Source organism: Prosopis cineraria, unplaced genomic scaffold (genome assembly GCF_029017545.1).
Source record: "Prosopis cineraria cultivar Desert tree isolate PC_DT_omini unplaced genomic scaffold, ASM2901754v1 PC7, whole genome shotgun sequence".
Lineage (NCBI taxonomy): Eukaryota > Viridiplantae > Streptophyta > Magnoliopsida > Fabales > Fabaceae > Prosopis > Prosopis cineraria.
The window spans coordinates 38,405,172-38,426,167 of record NW_026555338.1 but is presented as its reverse complement, the minus strand read 5'-3'; the positions used below and the strand labels follow the sequence as shown (position 1 = coordinate 38,426,167).

The following is a 20,996-nucleotide window of genomic DNA, read 5'->3' as shown; positions in this document are numbered from 1 at the left end:
TTACTATCGGAATATCCCATCACGTCCCGTCCCAAATATGATATATATTATTTTTATTTTAAAATATATATTAAATATATTAATATAATTTATACTTTATTAATTATATCAATTATAATTTAATACTTGCAATTCTTATCTAATGAAACGGAATGAGACGAGACACAGGATAGAAATTTAATCTCAATCTTTTTTTCGAGATAGAACATATGATAAAGGTGTTTCGGTTCCATCTCATCCCATGAACACCCTTACTTATGAGTACTTGTCTTTCTCGTTCCTTTTTTTTTTTTAATGACATATTTCAACTCACTCAAATCGAAAGGATAATATCATATAGCGACCTGATTTGGAAAATTTCAAAATAAAACTTGCGTGTAATTAAAAAAAAAGGTTGGAAGAGTTCTTCATACTCAATTGGAGCTTAACTTATCAACTAAAATAAAACTATAGCAGCAGTGGATAATATCATATAGCGACCTGATCTGTTACTCGAAAGCATTAAATGAGCGACCAGGGTCACGAGATTTTGGAAGGGAAAATCACAATTAAAGACTTGAACAAATAAGTAATGAAAATTGATAACCGCAAAATCCTAAAATTAAATTTATGGATCATAATTTTTTTTTTTTGTTTATTAGCAATTAAGAGTTTTTTTTTTTGTAAGTATCAAGAATTGGCTCTGTTGACAATGAAAGTGTTTAGGAAAATTTCATTTAAGACCTCTTGACCATGCTTAATGAAAAAGAAGATTCCTTAACCTTCAAAAATTCACTTCAAACTAAGGGTATTAAAGTGAAATTAAAATACAGTATAAAATTATCTCATTGTCTCCCATTCTTTTTAATTATTTATTGAAGTTATTTATTTTCTTGCATGAAATTGTTCATTAACTTATAGGAATTGTCTGTGCTATTATTTTTTTAATCAAAAAGTGGAGGTTGATAAAAGATACAAAAAACATAATTAAGAATAAAACTATGCCATTATTGAATATTGATTTTATTTCGTGTTGTAATCATGATAAAATGAGTTTTTTATTTCCCTACATGAAATTGTTCATTGACCTACAATAATTGTTTGTGTCATTGATGAATCTTAATTTTATTCCGAGTATTGTAATTATAGTAAAACAAATTGTTCATTGCCCCATATTAAAGTTGTTCATTTCCTTACATGAAGTTGTTCATAGTTATAATAGGTCATCAAGTAGATTTCTTTCTAAACCCCCCTTAAATTTTCTTGAAACTTCAGTTCTTAGGTAGAATGCAATATTGTGGCAAAAATAAATATTCAAAAGCATATATAATCTCATTATTTGAACAAGTCAAGAAATTAAGCACAAATAGAATGGTATGATGATGGGGGTGGTGAAATTTACATCAGGAGCACTAAAAGGCTTGAAAAGAGAAGGAATCAAGCTTATGTCATGTTTAGAAGTGAGAACAACGAACTTCCAAAGTCTAAAATGGAACTAAGACAGAAAAAGTGGAGGCTTGCATCTTCAATTGATGAGATTGTAGCAATGTCACTGAGAAGCCACTTCTCAAGCACCTCTACACATATTCAATAAATTTGTCTAGGATGATTGATTCTATGTATGACTCTGCAAGTGTCAAAGGGTAATCTAAGCATCTATTCCATGCAATAAAGCTATAACATCTTGCATTTTAACCCCTTAATTAACAAAAGAATAAATCAAGTTTAACTAATTAGAGTTGGGTTAGAGGACAGTTAGATAAGGCTAATGAGTTTTTTAGCTTGTGGTTGTAGTTTAGGGATTGGATCTGGAGCAGAATTTAGCCACCTAGGCTTTAAAAGAAGAAGAAAACATAAGGGTCCTCTTATTGTACCACGTGCTACGACATGCGATGCACAAGTCACAATGCATCACATAACAAGAAGAAGTCTCTCCTTGTGCTATTCGCTACAACGTATGGTCAAATTTTTTTATAAATTAGAACATTCATATTTCAAAAATAGAAGAAGGAAAAGAAGGGAAACGAAGAGCATGAGCTATATTCTGCAAGGGCACAAGATTGTGAAAAGTTTGGGAGGATTTAGAGCTTTTAATCACTAAGGCAAGTCTTCCCCATCCTTCCCCTTCCTCTTTGCATTATTTTTAAGCTAGGGTTTATAATAGGGAGTTGATTTTCAGACAATAGGGGCTATGGATTCAAATCTATTGATTCAAATGAAGTTAATAAGAGTTGTTTAAGTTGTCTAAACTTAATATTGATGGTTGTATGCGTTCTTAAACATATGCTCATCATTATAGACAAAATTAATAGTTGAAGGGCAATAAATATAGTTATTGAGAAGTAATGATTGATGTTATTGACCCTAAAGGAGTTTAATAAGGTTTATGAAAGTTGTTGAAGGTAATTATGTCTAATGGGTGTAAGTATTACGAATGAAAGTAAGTTAGGGTTGTTAAAGTGTTGAAGTAGAGTGGTGAATCTATATAGTAATGATATTAATGGCATTTGAAATAATTAATTGTTGATTAATTATTCTGTGCACCATTTTGGGCTTGAAGAACAAGCTTAGAAGCAGATTGTTGAGGGGTAAATTTTTGACCACTCAAAGATTTGAGGTAATTAGAGAAAATTTATTTTATATAGTTGTTTATTAATTGACATTATGTTTTCAAAAATGAAATAGTTGACTTGAATGATTGAATTTCATGATTGTAAGTATGTGGAAAAACAATGTGAAGTTTTGATTAACCCAATTTAGTTGTAAATGTAAAGTTTGAATTTAAGATATTTGTATGCAACATTAATGTGTTGAAATGAGAAGTGTGAAGTGTTTGTGTCATTGTATTAATTTGAATGTAATATATAAGTAAACTGGAAAATATGCGAATGTGAAATGATATCAAGAATAGAAGTGAAGTGTGATAAGTGAAATTAGTTGTGATGTTCACATGTGATAGCTTGCCATGTGAAACAATGAGCTTATAAATGTATGTGTGAGTATGCAAACGAGTGAGCACAATTCATGGCATAATCATTGTTGGAGGGAGTTTGCCCAAAAAGAAGAGTAGATAAAAATTTACTTAGTAATGGCTGCCAATTGTAGGAATCAAGGGGCAAATCTTGTCCCACTATTTATTAAAGGATTGTCCCCTTTGTTTATTGAGGGACTCAAACCTAACCTTATCTACTAGTATGTCGAGGAGATTAGTCTATGGTGTACAATACACTAGAATAGGAAAAGTCATGGTCTGAAAGTGAGTGTGATGATCTTTGGTTGAATTACTCCTGGAGATTGATGAGTTTGGGTAGTCCATTCACATAGACAGAGCCTTAATTGAATTATAGCCCACGATTTTAGTCAGAAGATAAAAGCAGATATACAGATAGTTAGGTCATGCATTCTTATTCAATATGGCATATAGTTGTTAAATTTGTAGCATGTTGTGAAATTTACTTTTACCATTGTCACATAATTTCTATTATTGTGGCAATATATATTGCGAAATAATGTGAAAAATAATAAGGTGATTGCCTTGTGTGTTGAGAAAATGATATGTTTATGATTATTGCACATGTTTACTATCAATTAATAAATAATTGCATTAGATAGATATACTTTGGTTAATAAGTGGTTGTACATAGGGCTGCACAAAGGACTAATCCGATAGAACTTCAGCCTAATCTAAAGTTTGGTCCTTTTCATGAAAAAAACTGATTTAGGCAATCTGTGAACTAGTCTGGTCTCGATATAATCTGAAGCTGAACAAGATTGAACTGACACAGTAGGACTAAGAAACTAGTCTTGGTCTTATCCTATATCTCACTTTGTTTTTTTCCTTTTTATCTATGAGAGGTAACAATTTATTTCAACATAATAAATTCAATTAAGATAATAAAATTACTTATAATCATATAAAATTTATCATAACAACAACAATTATAAATCCACAATAATCTCCAACGACAACAAAAAAAATATTTTTCTTACAACATAAAGGATTAAAATTAAACAATATTCAATACCATTAAACAACCTTTAACATATCTAAAGTCCATTACACCAAGTTAACAAAAAAAAATTCACTAATAAAAGGAGAAAACTGGGGTTGGTCAATGCTAAAATTTTACTCAATATTCATAACTTCACAAGTATAAACCACAAAAAAATACTAATGTTATTATAAATTAACTTATTGTAATAATAATTAATTTTATAGGACTGAATTAGACCAAGTAGTCTAGATATTCAATTTCTTATCTAGTCCAACTTAAAAAAAGAGTTTGGTCTTTTTTGTTTTGAAAGACTAGTTTTAATCTGAACTGAATTATCTCAGGTTGGACCAGACCTAACTATACTAAAGGACTTTTGCACAGCCCTAGTTGTTCTTACCCTTCTCTCTTAATATTTTACAGGCTTTAACTCGAGTATAAATTAAGGGAAAGCTATTGAAGCTTAGGGATTGACATTCTTAGTATATATCCTTCCTTTAATTATGTTAATGTGTAATTTAAAATTATATTTTCCAACTAAGATCATATTCATTTTGCTATACTTGTACTAAGCGTTGATAGTGTTGGACTAGTATATTTTAGGCCTTAGGTTTTAGATGTAAAGTTTGACATATTTATATGGGGCCAAAATATTAGTACAAGTAGAATATATGTATTTGATTATTGTTAAGCACATTAATGACTTTTGATATCAATTATCACCCCCTTATGTTTTTTAAACTCAAGGGGTTGAGAAGTAAATTTGAGAAATATGTGTTATATGCTTGTTTAGTGTGTTGCACAGATAGTCTTAAGTTTATTGAATGTGGTTGGGGTGTGTTTATAATTATAAGCTTTTTTGGTACTTGATTGGGAATTTAGACACCCAAGTAAGGGTTTTGAGTGTAAAATGTGTAGTTTTGCAAATGGACGTTTAACTTTTAATTGAGTAATAATCTAAGAATAAGATTAGTGCCATTAGTTAGAGTTTGAAAAGAATTTCCTGCAAATACTTAAATCGTCTTAATCGAACATCAGACGGAGAATTGGAAGTAGCAAAAGATTGGCCCTAGCTACTGTCATTTGACAATAGCCATATTGCAAATTTTGTACAATACACCATGGTGTGCGACGTAGTGAAGACAAGTTATGGTATAGGGCCACCACACTGTGGTGGTCTCCCATGTCCTGGGTTGTTATTTTTTTAACTACTATAATTATTTTGAAACAATAGATGGTATCTCTTGCTTTCGTAACTCTTTTAAATGTCAAAATAGATTCAATTAAGCTTTTTTTACCTTATTTTCATATAAAATACTTAGAATCTCAATTATGTTAATTTTTCAAATGGAATTTAAAAAATGCTTAACTATATGGCTGGGTAACCTATTTTGGTTAATTTTATGAATTATTTAGAAGATTATGGTTAAAAGTTGGATTAGTAAGGGTGACTTTAAAATAGCTTCTAAGAGTTTTAGAATGCTTGCAAAGTCATATAACAACACTTTGAAGTGAACTCAATGTACTGTAATGTAATGTGATAAGTTATGTAAATCTAATCCATTTCATTTAGCGCGTATCATATTGTAAGCAAGGAATAAAGATAACACTCACTCTGAAAGCATCCAACTGAAACTGAGGATTCCGTAAATGCACTTCCCCTTCCCATCAAGCGGTTACTGCCTTACTGGATTAAGTTGAGAGAGATATGTGTTCATGGATTCTTTCAAGTAATTCCACATGACTACAAAGTCCAGCCTAGCTTGGAGGAATCAAAGGCTGATGAAGGTTGAGGGAGTGACGGCGAAGAGAGTGAAGAGGGCTTTTGAAAAGAGACCCTCATCCTGGATCATGTATTTGGAGGGTTGTACGTTGCTTCAGATTGTTGTCTTCAGAGGGCAAAGAGGCGATGGGTGATGATTGAGTATGGAAGCATTCCACGAGCGACAATGAGTAATTTTACGTTACATTTTAATTTTACTTTAATACTCTTGATCTAAAATAAATTTTCAAAATTTAATAGACTTTTTTATTAAATGTGATTAAGTGGTTATAAATAAAATTTTTACAAAATATTTTTCCAAGTTATTGGCAGATTTTTTTTTATTATGCATTCAAACTTTTTGAAATGAAACTAGTTTTGACGTGACAAGGCAAAAATTATACTCCCCCTGTAATGATTAGTTTGCAGAGAATATGCAATGTGTAAATTTTGGAATAGCAGGGTTCCTACCCATTTTTCCCAAGATTTGCATAAAAACTAAAATTGCATTTGATTATTTTCCCGGCTAATCTTTTCTTTGTTTTGTGTCAAAATCAACTGTTTTGCAGCCTTGATCGTATTCTCTACCATTCTTCTTTATTTATTTACTCCATCTATTTTTATGTATAAATTTTTTTAAACCATATCTCATATATCAATGAAAATTTATTAGTTGATTAAAATCACAAAAAAATATAATATTTTTTATTTTTAATAATATTATAATTAATATCATGATGGTAGTGGATTGAGTACTCAATTAATAATTTTTTTAATTTTTAAGATAAAGATAAAATTATTTAATTATTTAAAAGGATCATGACTTTGTATATTTAAAAATAAAATAAACATTTAAAAATAGTTTATGTGGAGTATTACAATGAAGGAAGAATTATTTTTAAAGTTTGTCTGTGGTGTGCGGGCGTTGGGGAAGAAGTCGGTAAGTTTCAAGATAGAGTGATCGAGGTGCTCGGGGGAAAGGATCAAAGGAAAAGACACGATTGCAAGGGGCAGAAATTTGATATCAAGGGCATATAGGTTGGTTTACTTTAAACCAGGTCAAGTCTATTTGTTAAATAAATCAGGTCAGATTTAAATTTTTAATTAAATCTATTTAAATAAATAAGTCAGGCATATTTTTATAAGACTTTACCTATTAACCTTATAAGTGAGCTTATTTACATGTGTATTATTACATAATATATTACATGTGCATATACTATATAATATATGATATTTAATTTAGAAATTCAATCACAATCAACTCCATCCCCCTTTTTTTTAAATCCCTTCTTGTTCTTCTTCTGGATCAAACTCGAAAAAGTTAGATGATTCTTCCTTGCCTATGTTCTCTTTTATTATCTTTTGTGTGGTAAATATTTATGATATACTAGTTTCATCACTTGATTTTTAATCAATATGTTATTTTTTACTTATGGTTTTTTCGTTATGTTTTTAATTAGATTCAATTTATGCATGTATTGATTTTAATGTTGTTATTATATTGTTGTATTATACTGTAGTTAATAAATCCTTTTCTTTATCATGTATTTTAGTTGATAAACCATGTTGTACATATTTAGGCTTTAATAATCCTAAAACTTGTGAGTTTTTTAAAGCTTTTTATGTAAATCTACTAAAGTATGTTTTCAAGTCAAGTCAAGCCAAACTTTAAATAAGTTTAGGCTTAAGTCATGAAAAAAATTTTATATGGGTTTTAAGTTAAGCTCAAGCTTCTAATATACCACACAGGCTTAAGTTTATTTAACTAAAATCCAACTCAACCCAACCTATTTTCATCCCAACAATTGCAATTAATGGTGCCAGTGGTCCAATAATTCACAAGTTACATGTTTTGTGGCCTTGTGCTTCATTCTTTTTTTGTTGTTTTTACAGTATCATACTTTTATATCCTAATTTATAATTTATAACATAAATTTAAATAAAATTATATACTTGTTAATAAAATTTATTTAATATACTTTGCAATTTTTTTCAAAATAAAAATACAAATTAAAAAAAATCTTTCATTTAATATAACTTTACATGATTAAAAAGAAAGATAATAAGGAGAAGAATAATATTGAAAAACTTCATTTTATTAAATCATCTTATAATTAGGAATAAAGGTAACATTTGAGCATTGCCAAGCTTAATAAAGAGTAATTATTTTAATATGATTTTTTTATAAAATTAAAATCCTCTATTTTACTTAAAAAGTAATTTTGTTATTAAAAACATTAGAAGATATTAAAACTTTTAAACTCTCCAAACATACCCCATCCAACAATTGTTACTAGCTAGCATGAAGAACATTAGAAATAAACTCTTTATCCAGAAAAAAGAAAAAGAAGAGGAGGAAATCAACTCTGGTACAGCTGTCTGTTTCATCTGCCCATGAAGGAGGGGGAAACACACGGATAAAACAAATCTACAGGACCCAACCGCATAAGACTAAATAGGGCTCAATTTCGATGCTCATCTCCGTGGCGCTCAGCACCAAAATACTGGCGTTTGACAGTGTTTTTTTTTTCTTTTGCTTTTTTTAAACCACAAATTTATTATAATAATAAATAATTATTATTTTAATATTTAATAAATTAATAAATATTAAAATGTTAAAATTAAACCTGAATAGTTTAAATAAAAATTTTGGTTTAAATATTGAGAACTGTATTGAAAAAATAAAAAATGATCTGAACAATTTAAAATAGGAGTCAAGTCTGGCAAAATGAGCTAGTTTTTTACATTGTGGTAAATCAATATTTAAATTCCCATTAAGAGAAGTATGTATATTTAATACCTAATTATGCCTTGAATGATATCATCTCTCATAGATAAACAATTGTACAAAGTCAATAAAATAAAAAAAAATATTTGTATTTACAATTTTAATTTTTTCAATACAGTTCTGAGCTGTTCAGACCAAAATTTATATATGAACTGTTTAAGTTAAATTTTAATAAGTTAACCTGTTCATATTTAATTTTGACATGTTAAGATTTATTTGTTTATTAAATATTAAAATAATAATTTTATAATATTTATTTATTATTATTATAATAAATTTGTGGTTTAAAAAAGCAAAAAAAAAAAAAGCCAAACAGTGTTTTGGTGCTGAGCACTGAAACTGATCCCGACTAAACACGACCCACAAACGCAAACACAGCGGGAAAATATTTGCTCCAGTGTAAAATAATAAAATGATAAAATATCGGGGGGGAGGGGGGAAGAATATTAATGAAGGATTACTAAAAAAAATTAATTTCTTATAAGGACACTAGACAATAATTTAGTACTAGCTAAAACAATAACTGTACTTATCAGTTTGTTAGCCCTTACAACTTATAAAAAAATAAAGTTTTTCGGGGTTGTTTATTAATATTTTCCCACCAAAAAAAAAAAGCCTAGCCGGAAGAAATTAGATACCAAAGCTAACGATCAACAGACTTCTTCTGATATATGTAACAAAAAGCAATACCGCTCGGCTGGTGGGAAGATTCGATTCCGGGGAGAAAAATACAATTGGTAAAAAAAAAAAAAAATCCTTCCCGATCACTTTAATTTCATCATAAGAAGGTATAGATGCTGGCTTATAGTATGTATATTATTTAAGCCAGTGCAGAGATCGAGCGAGGAGAGTCAAAGATAAGAAGGACAGAATTTGGACTATATATGAAACAATGACTCCATTGTCAACTCAGAACGTGACAGACAAAACGCGTAATCCTTATCCCCATTTGACATATTCACTCTGCCTGCAGCCCATCATGCCTTTCCACTCCTTCCTTCATTCCGTTCCTTCCCTCCTTCTCTTTCTCTCTCCCCCACATTCTTTTTTGAAGAAAATTTAAATATCCAAGTGAATAGAGAGAGATAATGGATGAAGTGGAGAGCATTAGGGATCATAGGAAATTGGCGTGGGCGAGTAACAAAGATCGCACTAAACTTGATCAAATATAAAACAAAGTCTCCAGCGAGCAGCGAGCATCCATGGTTGGAGTTTGAAGTCGCAGCAAGTGGGATCATCTCTGATCTCTAGCACCATATAAAATAATGTCCACTTAATCAAAGTCAAGTTTCAGGATCCGAATGCATTAGTATTAATTTGGGGAAGCGAAGCTTGAGAGTCAATACATGTCATTGGAGATCCATCCTCGGGCTGGCACGAGATCGTGCTGCAGCTAAATGACTGCTCGTGCCGTAGTGCCGCTGGTTTAGAATGCTCAAATTGGTGGACATATTTTTGAGGTCATCGTGCCGTCTCCTTATTATTGGTTCTTACATTAGTTAGTCAACGAGGTCGGTCCCCTCATGATGCTTTCCGCGTCAACATTAATAATATCCAATTTCACGCTCGATATCAATCCGCCCAAAATATTCACGAGCCAGATGAGCAAAAAAAAATCTCTTAAAAAAAATAAAATATGCCTTACTTGGTTGGTAGATCTTTATTAGAAAATTAAGAGATGAAAGTGGGAGAGGGTTGGTGGGACATGCAAATGGAAACAGGTCGTGGAGAAGGTGGCTAGTGGCTGCGGCTGCTTTTCCCACTTGCAAATATTGAATCATTATTCCTTTGAATCCCTCACCTTCTCCATCGATTCCCCCGACCGCACCATCACTCTTCCCTTGTTTCCATTCTATTTAATTTCCTTTCACGCTGAGGATGTGTCTGTGGTTTTTTAAATTTTGTAAATATATTTAACATCATTTAAAAATTACTTAAAATACAGTACAAACCATTTTCCTTTACGGCCATTTTATTTGCCACGTATCGGTTGCGCGTGTTTTAGAGCGGGAAATGAGTCACTGATGCGTGAGTTTCGGATGCACCACAATTGTAGTGGGCTGAGCTCAGCAAGAGAAAAAGATCCGCGTTGTAACTTCGGTGAATGCTTGAGGCCGATGCTTCATGGAGAATTTGTGAAGAGCTTTTGTTGAATCCGGCAACACATGGTCTCATCCAACAGCGTAGGTGAAGTTATAAACGGACAGCTAAGCGTTGTGCAGTCCAGCGGCAAAATTTGGACGTTATAAAGGGAAGTGTTCGGCCATCCGTGAAAGACCCTCAATCTCTCACAGCAACATCCCCGGATCTTTCAAACCCCAGTTAGTTTCGCCATGTTCGTGTGTTCATCTTCAACGCTCCAGCGCTCGATTTTGTAGCCCTGTTTAATGTTTCATTGCCTGACTCTAGCTAGTTCATTTGCTCATTCGATGCGCTCACGTTCGCATTCTCCTTTCATCATCCCCCGCGAAAATCTGTCAATCTTTTCCGATGCAGTTTCATAACGCTTGATCAGGCACGCCTCGTTCATGTAATCTAACTTGCTCAAAACAAGATATTTAAGCAAATGATTCAATTGGGCCTTTTTGTTTCTCAGTGCAGATTAAATAACTGGAAAATGAACTAATTAATTGAAGCATTGTATTTTCGTGTTGTCTTGTCTTTAATTATTGAATATTGCTGAAAGTTTGATCGATCCGGATAAGATATAAATAATGTAACAGGCATTCATTCATTATACACACTTGGGGAGTTTTCTAGACGTATTAAAATTAGTGAGGCACGTCCATTTAGATGAACGAGTTGAAATGTTTAGGAAATAATATAAAATGCGTGTTTAAGATGGGGCATGGATGATAGGTGTATAAAATGGTTTTCAATTAACATGGAGCTTAAACTATTATTCATGCATATCATGGGGATATAATAGATTGAGTCAGAAGAGAGAGAGTGATGGTAGGAGGGTTCTGATCAAATATCAGGACTCTATCTTGGTATTTCCCGTCCGTTTTAATCAACATGGGAGGGATAAAAATGCTTCGATTTCAATAACCCGTTTCAAGGCGAAAATTTTGTGAACCCCGCCCGACAGCGTAGATTATCCAATAATGGTGTTAGTAAAGAAACAAGAGAAGATATACAAAAGGAAAGAAGGGGAGGCACTGTTCTAAAATTTTCAAGTTGACTCTTCAATATTTTTTAGTTTTTAATTTATAAAATTATATTATCTTCTTCACAAATTTAAACTAGATCAAACTTGATTAAACTCGTGAATTGACTTTACGAGTTTATCATTTTTATATTTTTAACTTATAAAATCATATTAATTCACTCATAAACTCATTGAGCAAGATGCGTATATATATATCGTGTAGAACTCAATTTATAGAAGGGATTGAATCCGGTTCATAAGAGGAAAAACTAATATTAATAGAAAATAACAAAAATAAATTGATTTATTTTTAAAATTCTATGCTGAGTATGATAATCTATAAATGCGAATGAATTTAGTTTTAATGATTTATATTTAAAATATATTTAAATTAAAATATAGTCAGAATTTATATTTTAATTATTTAACTATATATTTTTAAAAGCTATTTGTTAACAGAGATAAAATTTTATGAGTTTATGATTGAGTTTATAGTTTAAGTTTACATCCTCATCACTCATTTAACTAGATGCGCGACTTTAATAACCTTGGCAGGAGGGGTATTTTATGAGAAAAATGATAATAAAATTCCTCTAGATTATGTAAATAATATTTTGATCTCTCACAATGCTGTAATATTAATTAAGCCTCTAGAGACCTCTATGATAGCGCTCACCCCACCTTCTCGAGGGTTTTTTGAATTAAGCCAACCTACCTCACAGTAGCGGAAATTAGTTTTTCCCAAGTGATACTTGGGTTATTCCTCACCCTACCAAAAAGGTCTTTTGGAGCTTTTCCAAACTTAAACCTCCAACCTCTACCATCTTAAAGAAGTTGACCCAATGATACTAAACTTAGTCTCAACTTTCTTAAGATGATAGAGGTTGGAGGTTTGAGTTTGGGAAGGCTCTAAAAGACCAATTTGGTGAGTTGAAGAATAACTCAAGTACCACCTTGAAGAAAATCTGGCTTCCGCTCCAGTGAGATGAGTTAGCCCAGTCCAAAAGACCTTAGAAGGTGGGGTGAGAATTGTTACATAAAAGGCGCCTTTTATATAACAGCACAACACCTAGCCCCTTACACTAGCGAATGCGGTGTTGGCAGGTGTCCTTTTATGGGCTCACGTGCTACTTTCCTCGTGATAGTATATGGGTTATTCTCCACCCCATCAAAAAAGTCTTTTAAAACCTTCCCAGGGATCGAGCTCCCAATCCCTCCTACCTTAGTGAAGTTGGGACTAGGGTTGGCCAACAACTTCACTAAGGTAGGAGGGGGTTGGGGGCTCGATTCCTGAAAAGGTTTCAAAAAATCTTTTTGGTGGGGTGAGTAGTGACCCATATACTATCATGAAAAAAGTCGCACATGGACCCATGAAGGGACATGTGCTAACATCGCATTCGCTAGCATAAGGGGTTATGAGCCGTGCTATTACAACCTTTTTGTCAAGGACTTTTTTAAGGAAAAGGCCATTTTATCTTTATTGATAAATTATGATTTTTTATTCCATTCTTATAATTCTTTGAAAAAAGTTGTTGTTCGTTAAACAAAAGTTGTCAATGGAGTTTATTATTTTGAGAATATGTTTTTTAATAATAGAAATTACGCAACACAGATTGTGATTTTTTCTTCAATTCTTACTATTCACATAATAAAAGTTATTATTCCTTAAACAAAACTTATGATTTTTTAATAATAGAAATTACATTTGACATGTAATTTTTTATTCAATTTTTTTATTTACAGAATAAAAGTTGTGATTTTTTAAATAAAAGTCGGAATTAGGTTTTGTTATTTTCAATAAGAGTAAAATGATCTTCTTTTTTTAAAAAATTGTTGAAAAAGAAATCTCTAAAAACTTCATTAATATTATTACATTTCAAAGGATCAAATTATCATTGACATAATTTAAAAAGATTTTATTATTATTTTTTCTATTTGCTGATCCACTTTCATTTGATGTTTTGATCTCGAATTTAGATTATTTAATTGCTTAGTACTTTAATTCTTTTGGCCAACTGATAAACTTCCAATGAGCAGTAAATAATTAATTGCTCAATTCGGAAAATCGGAACCACCAAATTAAGAAATATATTAACCTAAGGACTAATCAGTCTAATGCAAATAGTAGCTTTTATTCCTAAACACTCCATGAACTCTTCCCATTCATCTGTCAATTCAACGCTCCAAATTTGAAAAAATGGCCCCACAACACCTTTACCTAACGAAAACAAATGGAAACATCCGGTTGACACTTCCATCCAATGACCATATGCCACGTGTAAGTCAACTCTGCTTGCTTCTGCGTCCTCCGCTCTATCCAACGGTGATCCTCCTATGCTTTTCAACCCGATATTATTATCATTACTACTTTTTTTTTTTTAATATACAGCATTTTGACTTTTTTGATCCCAGACCCACCAGAATTCATGACCATGCCTAAAAAGTCAAAACTTGGGAATCAGCTTTCGATAACCTCATGAATCCCCACTCCCCTTTCAATCCCAACCATTTTTACCACATATGCCCTCATTTCCATCCTTTGAAGCTACGATCCTCCACTCACGACCGACGAACTTGCCCTCGTCTCCATCCTTCGAAGCTTCGGCCCTCAACTCATACGTGACTCAGCTCCTCATCAAGAAAGTAGCTTCCAAAGACACCACCAGAGTTGCCCATCTTCCCCGCCCCATATCAGCTCCATCGCTGGTGGCAGGTTCGTTCACTCCTACGAACGATAAGTCTCAGATCCTCACCGTCATCGTTTGGTCTCCTCGCTTTGGGAAAAAACCCCTCAGATTTCTACTTTCGATCTTGGGCCTTTCCAATGTGCAATTTTTGTAAAATCAGAGTGGATCTGAGTTTTTGCTGCAGCTCACGGTTAGTGTTAAGCTTCCATTATTGATTTGAGATTTTGCTGCAATTTTCATTAAATCCCCCTTATCATCGCATCGCCTCCGTCCTCCAGCTCTTTTCTCTCAAGCCATCGAGTCTGTTTTTTCTTTCATTACCTTATTTATTGGTTTCTCTGTGCTGTCAGTAACCGGCGTTCGTGACGACACCCGGGACAGGAGGAGAACCATGGGGAGGGTAGGAGGAACAACTTGTGCACAGGGGCAAAAGGGTCGTTTCAATTTTATTTTATTTTTTTTATAAAAAATTTTGATTCCATACTTGAGACTTAACCTAGTCAATGCCCCCCACACACCGAAAATCGGAAGGAATTTATTTTATGTAGAAAACGAGAGGTTTTTTTTTTTTCATTTTCAGAAAACTTTTATTTAAAAGTCAACGTCTTCTTCTCTCTCTTCACCTCTTCTTCACACCTTCAGCTTCTCTTCCCCCCTTCCTCTCACGTTTCCTATCTACACCTTGCAGCTATGAATATCTATTTGTATTAAGCCTTGTCATTCGCTTGGATTCCTTGATTTTCTGATGGGCAACGGCATATGCAAGTTGACCGTCTGCTTTACCGGCGGTGGAAGCCGTCGAAGGAAGCAGGATATATCTTATTTGATCACCCAGCCTCTTGACGAGGGACTTGGCCACTCCTTCTGCTATGTTAGGCCTGACCCGACACGTCTATCTTTGTCTAAAGTCCACTGTGAGGAGACCACCACTTTCCGAACAATCTCCGGCGCATCTGTGAGTGCCAACACGTCCACCCCTCTTTCGACAGCCTTCGTTGATTTGTACTCTTACGGTTGTATCGATAGAGCTGCAGCTTTCGAGAGCTCGACTTCTTTTGCTTCCCTTCCCCTGCAGCCAATCCCCAGAACTCTCATGAACTCCGGTCCCTTCTCGGGAAATCTTGGTCTGATTCCTGGATCGGGTCCGCTGGAAAGAGGGTTTATGTCAGGTCCAATAGAGCGTGGATTTATGTCGGGTCCAATCGATCGGGGCTTGTTTTCGGGTCCGATGGAAAGGGGTAGTTCTGATCAATTTCAAAGAAGCTACTCTCACGGGGGTTATGCGTTTAGACCCAGAACGCGAAAGAGCCGATGGATTCGAGTTCTTCAGAGGGCGATTTCGAAGACATTATCTCAGGGACAACACTCGATTGTCCCTTCGATCAAAGGGATTAAAGAGCCGGAGTGGATTATCGAACCAGAAAGGCACAACGAGAATCTGATGGTAAGCAGTGTGAATTTCAGCAGCGATGGTAGTTTGGAAGACGATGAGTCGATGGAAAGTCAAAATCTTCAATGGGCTCAAGGGAAAGCGGGTGAGGATCGAGTCCACGTTGTGGTGTCAGAGGAGCACGGTTGGGTCTTCGTGGGGATTTACGATGGTTTTAATGGTCCTGATGCTCCCGATTACCTTCTATCTAATTTGTATGGTGCTGTTCATAAAGAATTGAAGGGATTATTATGGGACGACGGGTCTGAATCCTCCAACGGCACCCCCGACACGTCCGGTCTTCCGGCGAACATTTCTAATTTTGAAGTGGGACAATCGTTACAGAGCAGTGATAGTGATGTTGGGAAGGATAGGATGGTAAATGCTTGTTCTCAATGTGTTGAGCAGGAGGGTGATGTGTGCACAAGTGGAGATGCGAATATTGATAAGCGAAGGCAAGGTAAGAATTGTAAGAGCAAGTATAGAGGGGCGACAAAGAAATGGGAGGAGAATCAGAGAAGGTGGAAGTGCGAGTGGGATCGTGAAAGAGTAGAGCTTGATAAGCGATTAAAGGAACAGCTGAATCGATCTGGTTCTGATGACTGTACCAACCCAATAAATCATTCAGATGTATTGGAAGCTCTTTCGGAAGCTCTAAGAAAAACAGAGGAGTCTTACTTAGAAATTGCGGATAAGATGGTCCTGGAAAATCCGGAGCTAGCTCTGATGGGTTCGTGTGTTCTTGTAATGTTAATGAAAGGAGAGGATGTTTATGTGATGAACGTGGGCGACAGTAGAGCTGTATTGGGTCAAAAGGCAGAGCCTGATTATTGGCTCGGCAAAATAAAGCAGGACTTGGAGAGGATCAATGAAGAAACAATGCATGATCTTGAACGTTTGGACGATGATAGATCAAATTTGGTGCCCAGTCTGAGTGCGTTTCAGCTAACCAAGGATCATTGTACCAATGTCGAGGAAGTAAGTCCACCAGCTCATTGTTTAAGCGTGCGGAGCCAGTTTTTTTTGTTTTTTGTTTTACCGTTCACCTTGATTAAAACAAGTGTTAATTTATTTTTCAGGAAGTCCAGAGAATACAGAGAGAACACCCAGACGATGCTTGTGCAGTGTTAAATGATCGAGTCAAGGGTTCTCTGAAGGTTACCAGGGCATTTGGTGCCGGATATCTCAAACAGGTCGGTATTGCGCTATAATTCCAATCTTTGACATAGGCAATAACAATGTAGTATCAACAATGTATGCGTGATTCCTGTCGTGTGAATGATACTAATAATAATAACACGGACATACTGCCATGTGCCGTGCGAGGTATCTCAATGGGTCTTCAGAAACTAGAGATATTTCCAAATATGATGGACGGGTTTTCATTTTTGGATTTGCCTCTAGGCATGATGTTCTGATTGCTTCATGCTATTTGAAATGTGGCAGGCAAAGTGGAACAATGCGCTTCTGGAGACGTTCAGAATAGACTATGTGGGAACTTCACCTTACATCACGTGCCGGCCGTACCTAAAGCACCACAGGTTAGGCCCGAAGGATAAATTTTTGATACTGTCATCGGATGGACTTTATCAGTACTTGACGAACGAAGAAGCTGTGGCTGAAGTGGAGCTGTTCATCACGCTGCAACCCGAGGGAGACCCAGCACAGCATCTGGTCGAAGAAGTTCTCTTCCGCGCTGCAAAGAAAGCCGGTACGTCTAATCTCTCATCTAACTACGCTTATGCCTTTTGACAAATGAAGGGACCATTGTTCACAAAGTCTATTGCCTGCAGGTCTGGACTTCCACGAATTGCTGGAAATACCACAGGGAGACAGGCGTCGTTACCATGATGATGTGTCTATCATTGTTATTTCTCTGGAGGGAAGGATATGGAGATCCTGTGTATAACGATAATGGAAATCCATATACTTGAGGGAGAAAACGGAGAGATGTATAGTGACGAATGGTCACGCATTTCATTTTTGCTGCTGTTGTTTTGTTTCACCTCTCTCCTCGCCTTTTGTAACATGGCAGGTAAGCTCTGGGATGGAGCCCGAGGGACTTGCTTGGGCAATGTAGTGGGTGGCGAGGGATGTAAAGTTGTTCATTCTGAGTCTACTATCTTACAGTGAATTGTAATTTTCTGGCCAAGTCATTCATTAGAGGAAAATCTAATAATATTTGGTTAAATTAAATTATGTATAAAATATTGTAGTAACTTGTGGGGCTGGTTGATGGATGAAAAATGAAACCATCTAAGCCGGGAGTAAATGCAGGGCAGGCGAGGAAGGTGGGCATTAGATGCGTCGTCTGAACCACTGGCATTAGTTGCTCCTAAAATAAATCCTATTATATTGCCCAGTGCATCTGCATCATGGGTCTATCACCAAGTTCAACTTCCCAACTCAACTCCATTCCAAACAATGCTTTTCACTCCTGTATTTGTATTTCTTTGTAAAAAGTAGTATATGGACTCATAAAAAGATTATGGGGATTGCCATCGTGCTGCGTAGTGCTACACCGCGGCTTAGAACGCGCGAGTTGGTTCGGATATTTGAGGTTCCATTGTGTCATCTCTCATGATTGGTTCTTAGATTAATTAGTCAACCACCAAGGTTGGCCCCTGATTGTGCTTTCCTTATCACTCATCATGAAATAATTAAAATAATTCAAGTCAATTTCATTCCCACATTCCGTGATCCAATGACGGGAAAATTTATTTTTCTCAAAAACGAAATATTATTTACTTGGTTTTTTTGTTTATTTTTCTTGAATGTATGCTTTGGTAAAATTGTTGAGTTTAATCCAGCAAAAATATATATTTTTTAAGCGGGAAACATTATGCTTATAAAAAAATGAAATAAAAAAAAATACTATCCTCAATTTAAATTATAAGAGATTTTTGGGAGAGATTTGACATCTCAAAATATATGACATTCTGATAAATATAAAATTTTATTAATGATACTTTTATAATATCACTTTTTCATTATATTTTTTTAATATTTTTTTACAAATGAAATATCAAATTAAGAGCCTTTTTAAAACTTTGTAATTTTATTTTAAAAAAATAAAATTATAAAATATATTTAATAAATTTTACTGGTACATGTAATTTTTTAAGTATTTTGTAACTTAGGATGGGTGCCAAAAAAATCTAGTTTGGTGCGAAAAAATAGGTAAGAGAAATGGCATAGAGACAAATGGGTTGTGTAGAAGGTGGCCACGCCTGGTTTTCCCACTTGCAAATGTTGAATCATTGTCCTTTGAATCAAAATATTCCCCCGAATGCCAAATCACTCCTTGTTTCTTCTTTTAAATCCACTGCTCGAATAAATTCTTTTCACTGAGGTTGTGTTTGTGTTGTGGTGTTTTAAATTAATTTCACTGGTTTAAAACGATTTAACAAAACAACTTACATTTATTCTATATTAAATTAATTTAATATTTTGTGTAACATGCTGATATATAAAAGGATTAAGATACAAATATACTTTTAATGTTTCTAGACAGCTGAATTTAATATCCTAAACTATTTTTTAGCACAGTTTCTCTTAAATGTTTTCATTCAGGTACAATCTCGCCCTATCATTACAATTTGACTGTGTTGACTGTTAGAGTTAAAAAATTTGACTGTTATCTGCCATGCAACCAGTCCTCGTGTCACTCGTCTCCCTTAACCCTTTGTCTTCTCTCCTCCCAACGGACCAAACCTAGATCCCATTTGCGGAAGTCTCATCGTCCTCCTCTTCCCTCCCATTTCTTCATCCTCCTCGAATCTCAATACCTACTTCAATGCTCTCCTTTTGGCCTACCATTGTCGTCGCTTGCTCCTCCTCTTCCCCTTAAAACTTCACTAAAGCTAGTGATGGTGGCCCACTCCAATCGTGTCTTTGAAACCGCCGACATTTCACATCTTCTTCTTCTTCAAGCATCCTACCGCAACTCCGACACAATTCAGCTTGAGTAACGTCACAATTTGGAGAGTTGATGGGTGTAATTTTGATGACGAGGCTAGGGAATACATCATCCGAGTCATGGATAAGGGGATTCTACTCCACAATAAATGGGTTGCCACACTTGTCGTTGATGGTTGTGAGGGTCTCGCCTTCTCCCACCATGTATATCTTGTTGCACGGCCGATCACCCAGCTAGTTTCCTCGGACGGCACAGGAAGCCTCTTCTTTGATGTCCACCATGGAGCTCTCTCTTATGGTCCTTAATAGTATCAGAGTCAACAACACCACCCCACAATACCGCAAGACCGTGTCCCCTATGCTTGTTGTCAATCCCTTCATAGCTTTTGTTTTTTACCAGATGACGACCAACCTGTTCTCACGTATGTGTGTGTGTGTGTGTGCTTCGTATGTATGAATAATAGAAAGACTAGTGCACAAGGAGATCTAAGAATTTCAAGAAATCACAGAGGATAATGGCTTCGTCGATCTATGATCTAGGTTGAGAGCAATATGGGTGTACGGCAGAGACAAATCAAGATTGAGGAAGAGGAAGTGATGAGTTGAATTTGAAGCTAGAGAGGAGGGTTGATGGTTTTGCTCTCAAGCTGAACGCGTTCTCGTGTTGTCTAGGTCTATTTGAGTTTTTGATGGGATTGGGTTAGGCAAGTTTGGCGGAGGTAAGGGAGGTTAGCGATAAAAGGAGGGATTTTGACACGAGAAGTGGTCGAAACCCAAGATTTCTCTTTTGATTTCACTTTTCTGATTTTTCTGTGCTTGATTTCTCCATTATGTCAACCCCGGTGATATGAACTCCAAGCTGTATGCTCTCAATTTGCTACTTTGAGGGTGACGAGAAGACCTAAGTGATGGTTTTTCATTTTATGGTTTTGTTCTGGATTTAGATCTTTGGTTCTTGATCTATGTTCTTGATTTCGTTTGGGATGAAGAAGGCTGCAATGAGGAAGAATATCTGAGGTGGATGTGTGTGTGTGTGTGTGTGTTTTTTTTTTTTTAAAAAATATGCCATGATGTGGCTACCAATACTACTTTTAACAATCAAATGTAATTTATGACGATTACTATGGATGATGGGCAACATTATATTAAAATGAAAAAGATGTTGTTAAAGTAAAATTGCATCAAAATATAATTAAGAATATGTCGTTCGCCTGGCTAGAAACATTAATGAAATATTTGCACCTTAGCCTCATATATAATAGTAACCACTATTTTTCCTTCATCTCA

General features: G+C 34.7%; 1 protein-coding gene across 3 annotated transcripts; it reads left to right on the top strand.

The window, feature by feature from the left end:
* Positions 1-14,167: 14,167 nt before the first annotated feature.
* On the top strand, positions 14,168-17,987 carry LOC129315880 (probable protein phosphatase 2C 4). 3 transcript variants are annotated; one of them, XM_054960014.1, is made up of 5 exons: positions 14,168-14,552; positions 15,051-16,769; positions 16,871-16,984; positions 17,238-17,502; positions 17,585-17,987. In XM_054960014.1, the coding sequence occupies exons 2-5, from the start codon at positions 15,108-15,110 to the stop codon at positions 17,698-17,700; spliced, it is 2,157 nt and encodes a 718-aa protein (XP_054815989.1). In that variant the 5' UTR covers positions 14,168-14,552; positions 15,051-15,107; the 3' UTR covers positions 17,701-17,987. The 3 variants fall into 3 exon arrangements, with proteins under 3 accessions (XP_054815989.1, XP_054815988.1, XP_054815987.1); XM_054960013.1 differs by having other exon boundaries at positions 14,713-16,769; XM_054960012.1 differs by having other exon boundaries at positions 14,168-16,769.
* Positions 17,988-20,996: the final 3,009 nt, after the last annotated feature.